The 8,439-nt window shown below is 32.6% G+C and overlaps 2 protein-coding genes across 2 annotated transcripts in view; both read left to right on the top strand.

The window, feature by feature from the left end:
• Positions 1 to 4,599, top strand: part of NAEGRDRAFT_74515 (uncharacterized protein) — a gene marked incomplete at both ends in the record, with an annotated part of 6,027 nt that extends 1,428 nt beyond the window's left edge. Inside the window, one exon of the mRNA XM_002670411.1 lies at positions 40 to 4,599. Coding sequence (XP_002670457.1) covers positions 40 to 4,599 — 4,560 coding nt within the window. The remainder of the gene's footprint in view (positions 1 to 39) is intronic.
• A 3,069-nt stretch (positions 4,600 to 7,668) lies between these two features.
• The window catches only part of NAEGRDRAFT_74514 (uncharacterized protein), a gene marked incomplete at both ends in the record, with an annotated part of 3,153 nt that continues 2,382 nt past the window's right edge, over positions 7,669 to 8,439 (top strand). The window contains 2 exons of the mRNA XM_002670410.1: positions 7,669 to 7,732; positions 8,262 to 8,293. Of these exons, the coding sequence (XP_002670456.1) occupies positions 7,669 to 7,732; positions 8,262 to 8,293 (96 nt within the window). The remainder of the gene's footprint in view (positions 7,733 to 8,261; positions 8,294 to 8,439) is intronic.

The raw sequence follows: 8,439 nt of genomic DNA, 5'->3' as shown, positions 1-8,439 counted from the left end.
GAAGTTGTATCTCCCCAAATAATTGCTCATGCTTATCAGGCTATTATGGAAATGAGTGTACTCAATATGATTGTTATGGAACTTCCTCAACAAGTGGTTCAGTTTGTTCTAGATATGGTGAGTTGTATCTCCCCAAATAACTGTTCATGTTTAGTTGGATATTATGGAAATGATTGTAGCCAATTTGATTGTTATGGAACTATATTCACGAGTGGTTCAGTTTGTTCTGGACACGGTAGTTGTGTTGCCTCAAATAATTGTTCATGTTCATCAGGCTATTACGGAAATGATTGTAGTCAATTTGATTGTTATGGAAATGTATCAACAAGTTCAGCATGTTCAGGACATGGTAGTTGCTTGTCACCAAATAATTGTTCATGTGTCTCTGGATACTATGGAAGTGATTGTAGCCAATTTGATTGTTATGGAACTGCCTCCACAAATACATCATCATGTTCTAATCACGGAAGTTGTATCTCCCCAAATAATTGCTCATGCTTATCAGGCTATTATGGAAATGAGTGTACTCAATATGATTGTTATGGAACTTCCTCAACAAGTGGTTCAGTTTGTTCTAGACATGGTAGTTGTCTCTCACCAAATAACTGTTCGTGTTTAGTTGGATATTATGGGAACGAGTGTACTCAATATGATTGTTATGGAACTGTCTCAACAAGTGGTTCAGTTTGTTCTAGACATGGTAGTTGCATCTCACCAAATAACTGCTCCTGTTCAAGTGGATACTACGGAAATGATTGTCGAAAATTTGATTGTTATGGAACTGCCTCAACTAGTGCATCAGTATGTACAAATCACGGTAGTTGTATCTCCCCAAATAACTGTTCCTGCTCAAGTGGATACAGTGGATCAGATTGCAGTTCTTTCAAATGTTTTGGTATTGCCCCAAGCAATGCCTTTGTTTGTTCTGGTAATGGTACTTGTAATTCTCCAAATAATTGCTCCTGTTCAGCTGGATATTTTGGTAATGATTGTAGCCAATTTAATTGTTTTGGAATTTCCTCAACTGCATCAGCTTGTTCTGGAAAAGGTAGATGTGATTCTTTCGATCATTGTTCTTGTCAACCTGGATATTCTGGAAGTGATTGTGCTCAATTCACTTGTGGTGGCATTTCTTCTAATGCTTCATCTGTTTGTTCTGGACATGGTAAATGTACAGACTTTAATACTTGTGTTTGTGATAGTACAGCTGTCAAGGGTTTTTGGACTGGTTCAGTTTGTTCAGTATGTGTTTCTCCATACATTGGTTCTATGTGTAGTAGTTTGGTTAAATGTAATGCCACAACAACTTGCAGTGGAAATGGTTATTGTAATGATCTTGAACAATGTACTTGTTTTGCTGATAACAAGAAGGGTTTCTGGAAGGGTGAATCTTGTTCCTCATGTGCTGATGGAGTTTATGGTGAATTGTGTTCAACCAAGATTATTGGACCAGTTCTTTTTATGGATGATTTGACTGGTTTGAAATTTAAGGTTGTTGCACCTGCATCTTATTCTTCTACATATACCAATAGTATGATTCTTGATTGTAACAAGTTGTTGAAGAGTGTTGATCTTCTTGGAACCAAACCAAAATGTTACTGGACTAACAAGGAAACCTTTGAATTCTCAATTGAACTTGATTCTGATTACAAATTGAAGGCAGGTGATAGTATCTCTTTGAATAATTTATACTTTGAATCAAATAATACCGCGGTTCAATATTTGGCATTTACCGTCCAGGCTGCTTTATCACCAAAAAGACCAATTGCCACAATCTCTGGAGCTAAGGAAACTTATGGAAGTTGTGAAGATGTTTTAATTGATGCTTCTGAAAGTTATTCACCTGATAGAAAGGCATTAAATTTCAAATGGACTGTATTGTTAGCACCTAATAAGGTAGCACTTCAAAACTTGTTGGATACATCTCTTGTTTCTCCAAGTAAATTGAATGTTAGCTATTCTGGTATGAATGCTGGTTTCCATAAATTTGAATTGGCCGTAACCAGTCAAGTTTATTCATTGGTTGATAAGATTCAAGTCAGTTTCACAAAACTTGCGTATGCTGTTCCAGTTGTTTCCATTGATGGTTTATATGAAAGAAGTACAATTACTGTCAAGACTAGTGATGTTCCAATTTCAGTCAAGAAGAAGCTTTCCATTCCAACATACATGGACTCTGCTGCAAATATTGACTACACATGGAAACAAATAAGTGGTCCTCAAGTAGAATTCGCAGTTGATTCATTCAAGAATTTAAAGATTACCAAATTCAATACCATTGGAAATATTCAATATGTTTTCAAAGTCTCTGCTTTCGATACTTCTAATATTGACAGAGTTTCAACGGCTGAGGTCAATATCAACACTGTAGCTCAAGCACTCTCAATGAACATGTATGTTTTAGATTCTACTCCTCAATACAGTACCATTGGATTAGATTTCACTGATCCTGAGTCTGAAAATGTTCAACCAACTTATTCTTGGACATGTGTGAATACTGTTACAAACACTGCTTGTCCAGCTGCTGTTGTAAATTACTTATCTCAAGGTGTTCTTGAACAATACAAGATTGAAAAGTCAATTGTTGGTTCAGCAGAAAATGTTAGAATTAGCCTTAATATTCAAAAGGGAAGTAGATCTGTTCAATCATCAGTTGATTTGATTTTACCACAACAAGCAGAGAATGTCATCATGCCACCTTTGATCTCTGTTGTTCAAGTATCTTCCTCAAAGGTAAATAAGGGAGATTATGTCAGCGTTCAATTGGTTGTCACTATTAACGGTGATTCAAATATTGATCAATTCATCACTAGAACATGGTTATTGAATGATAAGGCCATTGATGCTGTATTGACATCACCTATGAGCAGCAGTCCATCATTGTCAAATTCTCTCATTTTGGATACCCAATATTTGGATGAAGGTAGTTCTAATACCATTTCATTAACTGTCTTGGATAATAGAAATAATCAAAAGACATCATATTCTTATTCCTTCTCTGTTAACAGACCTCCAAAGGCATGTAGTTGTGCCATTAGTCCAACTTCTGGTGTTGCCTTGACCACAATCTTTAATTTCAATTGTGAAAATTGTCAAAACGATAAGAAGACTTATGCTTTCGAATATGGTTTCATTGATGATTTCTCAGGCTCTTTTATTTCCTTATCCAAGGATGAAGAATTGTATCAAAAACTTCCAACTCCAAATTCTGGCAATAATCTTGAACTTTATGTTAAGGTTATTGATACTGAAACACTTGCAACAACTCTTTCCAAACAATCAGTTCAAATTACAGCTCCGTCCGTAGAAAATGTCATGGAAGTCAAGGATTACATTACAAAATGGAATGCCATCTCCTCATTATTACCATCTGGTGATTATGCTAGATCTGTTTTCAACTCTGCAACCATTTCAAGAACTTTCCAGAGAATGAGAGATTCCTTCCTCACAACTACATCAAGAAGTGTAAGGACTGATTGTTCTGGTCATGGATTTTTGATTAAAGAAAAATGTGTATGTGAGGAAGATTACACAACATCTGACTGTAGAATGACAAAGAAAGATTATGAAATTTTGAATGGAATTAATCAAGATTTGGCAACTGCATTCTTCTCTTCTCAACAAGTCAAGTCTGAAAATGGAGAAAAGACAACTGGAAAGTTCTTTACTAACATAATGTTCGGTGTTGAATCTTTATTGAAGAGTGACGTTTCTGCCAATCTCTATAATAAGAGTTTGAATATTATCAGGTCAACCTTGGATGATGCTGAAAATTCTCCATCATTCCAAGTTGAAGTCGGTGCTGATAAGCTGTTAATTTCATCACTCAACTCAATGCATTCGTACTTAAAGACTTTACCTTCTTATGATTATTCAGAATTGATGGAAAGTTGTCACATGTTGGCATCATTACTTTCAAGAAAGGTTCTTGTTGGTCAATCTTCTTCCAAGTTTGAAACTAATTTTGCAGTTCATCAATTCAACAAGCAATTTAAGAATACTTTTGATTCTCAAGTATTGACAGAAAGTAAAACTTCATTGACCCTTCCTTCAACTGTTTCTCAAAGGTTACAAAGCGTGTCTCTCAGAAAGCCAGTCAATTACATTTGGATGATTATTAAGGATGTTTCTCAAATTATTACTCCTCAAGATGGTAAAACTAATACTATTGTTTCAGATTTGTCTGAAATTAAATTCTCAACATCTATTACAAACTATTCCTCACCAATTACTCACTCCTTGCCACTTACACAAACCTTTAATGATAAGGCAACTTATTCATGCATTCAAGTTACAAACGGTCAAGTCATTGATGCTTCTTCATGTAAATTCTCTTTCAATACTAATTATGGAAACTGTGAATGTTCAGAAAATGTTAGAGTTGGTATTTTATCATCTATTCCAATTGAAAAACCGGTTAATCCTGAAACTCCAAAGAGAATCTCTGATTTATTCTGGATTTTGTGGTCTTTCTTGATTATTTGCTTTATCATTTTTGCCTTTATTGTATTGGGAATTGTTGGTTGGTATGTTGTTAAGAAAATGAAACCAGAAACCAGTAATGAATCAAAACAAGGAGTTGAACTGAAATCGGTTTAAATGTCTAGGCGATTAATATCGAATAAAGAACTAATTAAGATTCCTTAACATTTTTCAAAGTTGAAAAAAAAATAATCACTTCATCATTGCTGATTATCTCATCATTTCAATATGGAAAACATTGATATTCAATGTACATCATATTTGGATACACGAATAGTAATTTTATTGTTTGAAATTTTAATCGTCAAGAAATTTAATATCATCATCACTTTAGAAAAATTTCAAATCAATAAATACATCTCGGATGTTGTTGGAACAGGTTAATTTAAATAGTATTACGCAAGTTTACTCTTTGAAATTATTTTAATTTGGCTCAGGGTTTGGTTAGGATTCAGAGTTGATTTATTTGGGTTATTTAAGATATTACTTAGTGAAGATTCATATCATTGATTATATTTCTTATCATCTATTATTGATGTAAATTTGATGTTTTAATTTCTTGTATTGATAGATATTTAAAGGTCAGGTCAGTACTAACTTTTGAACTATGGACTTTGAGAATTCAAATGTTTGGGACGTGAATCTACTCATTAGATTGAATAGGTATTGCTAATAAAGTAACATTTCATTGATTTATTGATTATAACGGTCAAATTGAGTTGAATGGAAGTGAATCTAATGTTGATTGATCGTGGATGGGTAGTTTCGCCACGAAGTGGTGCAACTACCAACCTTTGTAGATTGAATCAGGTTGATTTGCATGCAATATGAATAAGTAACATTATCAAGAGTGATTATTCACCAATTCAATGATCAATATTCAATAATCGGTTTGATTTCAATCAATAGCTTTATCATCAAGCTTTGAATTAATATTCCAGTAATTAACGGCAGTCTATTTTTAAATTTAATCAAAGACCATATATAGTATCTTGACTTTTATGATCTGGAAACTATCTATATGTGTTCTATATTGAATAATCTATTTGAAAATGAGAAGAATTAACTCTTCTATTGAGTTTTATTGGTATGGCAAGGTATTACGATTATACTAATCTACACAGAAATCACTCTTGAAATATTAACTGTACTACAATGTATGAGAAACATAATGGTGGTGGAATTAATCAATAACTCGTTGAAATGACTGAGATGGAATGTAAACTATGGTCTATTTGTCATGAAATGGTGACCTGACAGTGTCAGTTTCATCAAATTATTTCAAACTGATTACATTCAATAAAAAACCGTTCTATACATCAAACATGTCATACAGAATGAGTTTCAATATTTAATATTGTGAACTGACTCTGTTGGATAGCATCTCTATAAATATAACAAGATGAAAAGTGTCAACATTCAATTTCACATGCATGTTACAATGGAGAGTCATCATTATATCATCTAAATAGGAGATGGTACTAAGTGACGGTGAAACGGGGGACGGATGAGACGGAGAACACTCAGTTTCTTACTACAGACGGGAGAAGAGCATCCGCTTAATACTGATGACGGTAAACCAAAATGGAAAATGCACAACCTTAGTAACACCGATAAATTGAATGATACATTTAATAAAATTGAATTTTCCAATTATATTAAATAGATTCTCTTGTGTTGTTTGGCTTGAATTGTTGGAACGAAAACCAAGCAAGGTATTACTAGAGTTTGGTTGATTTTTTGAAGCAAGGTTTGTTTGTTCAGTTGCGAATATGTGAAAAAATATTTCAACATCTAGTACGTGATGTACTTTGATGATTCTTCGAGTGGTTTCACATCCGTAAGCTGCCAAACTTTCACATCATCATCTCAACATCATCTAAATAGTAGTAATAGTAGTAATTTTTATTATTGGACTTTCATCATAAAATAGTAAATCAATTTTTGGATTATAATTTTTCAAGTTGGTAAACCATCCTCGGAACACTCACCAACCGTCATCATAGATATATTTAATATAGTAGAATAGTATGGGTGATTTCTATGTCTTGGAAATATCTTTATTTTGGTGAAACTCAACATTTTACTAGGGTTTGGATATTAATCTGCGCTCTTAAAACATCATTATTTATAAGACTTCATATACATCGATATATATCATTAGATAGGAAATGTTCACGGCTACATGCTGATATATAATTTTAATATTGGTTGCTATCAAATAATGTAGATAATCAACTCGTTTTACCTCAATATTTCTGTGTTTTTTGTTCTCTTGGGGGGGCTTGCTAGATACGCAACCATTTGGCAAAAGGTGAAAAATCGCATAGGTTCAACTTAATTCTCTACAAAATGACGTTGGGATATTTGCATTTAATTCAGTAATTGTTGAGTATTTTGTATTTGAATTGGTGTTAAACTTGTTAATTTTCTATTGCTTAATAGCTGTGTTGAACAAGTGTGAAACTATCTTTAATTGCGGTGCGCACTTATTCCGATATCATTAAGATCATTAAGGAACAAGTAAATAATATTTATTAATATTAGGTGGAAGTGGTAATGTTTCTCACTCCACAATTTGCTTGTTGGCAGTGCTAATAGCCATGGATTTAAAGCCATTATTTTGATAATCGCATTAATTAACTCCATTTTTAACCCTTTAAAATATTACGATTATCAAAATACAACGCCAAATTACTCTGCTTCCAACACTTTTCCGATGTATGAATCTATTTATCAAGATCATCAGGATAATCTTCAATGATACTGAATTTAAGTAGATGGTGGAGGTACCATCTCTTGTTCATCAAGTTGAATCTTCCCTCCATCATTTGGTGAGGGAGCAACTTCTCCCTTCCATATTGTTTAATAAATTATTGTTATTATCATATAATGATACAATTCTTGTTGTTATTTTGTTAATTGTTGTTCTTAATAGAAGCCGACAATTCCAGGTCATACAACCACTTGGTTCTTCATATGAAGCATTTCTAGAAATTACAGCTATAACACTGTTGGTTCAGTGGTTGTATGCCGGATCGTCAATTAAGGGACGAGTGATCGATTCAAGGTGATTTTACTAACTTATTCATTATAACCACCTTATTTTTTTTAGATCTTCCTTAATACTTGACAATTTTAAAAGATATTGATATAACATATTCAGTACTACATATAAACAACTCTATGTCAATTTCAATTGATTTAGTCAAGTATTTATTGAGAAAGAGTATGATCTGTGACATGATGTGTTGACAACTTTACAAATATTGATTTAAACAATATAGTTATTTAGAAGAGTCCTATTAATATTTAATAAATATACTATATTTCAATTTTCAATTATTGACTTGATGTACTTAATTGACTTGTCTATTCTAAGGTTGACTTAGTTGACTTGAAGATACTGAGCCATCAATTTGAAACTTTCTCAGATTGTACTCCTCATCAAGAGGAGTCTATTCATATTTGATACTAGTATGATATTTTGTAAACTGACTGAGATGGAGTGTAATCTCTTTTTTGAAATGTGATATTTTGAAAGATTGTTATTATTATCATATTGAATTCAATTCTAAAACTATGAAATTGATACCAGATGTATAATAGTGTGACTAAACGTATTGGGTAAAGTTACAGAATGATTGGAATAACTTTCACTGAGATGGAGTGTTCACTAGGATATATATAATGTTGATATTGAACATTTACTGATTAATTTTATGAAAATAGTTTGAAATGTTTCTTAACTATTGTAGATGTATTTAATTGATATATAGACTATGTGGTATCAATTCTAGACTTGTTATACGTAAAATGAGTGATTTGGAGTATAATCTATGATATCATGTCAAATATCTATAGTAAATTGATAGAGTTGACACCTCGACATCTACTGAACCAATATTCATGAAATTGATACCACATACTAATTAGAGTGTCTACATACCATGATAT

The sequence above is a fragment of the Naegleria gruberi genome (assembly GCF_000004985.1).
Source record: "Naegleria gruberi genomic scaffold NAEGRscaffold_71, whole genome shotgun sequence".
Lineage (NCBI taxonomy): Eukaryota > Heterolobosea > Eutetramitea > Acrasida > Naegleriidae > Naegleria > Naegleria gruberi.
Note: the sequence above shows the minus strand (reverse complement) of the source record. Positions and strands in the feature narration are given on the sequence as shown.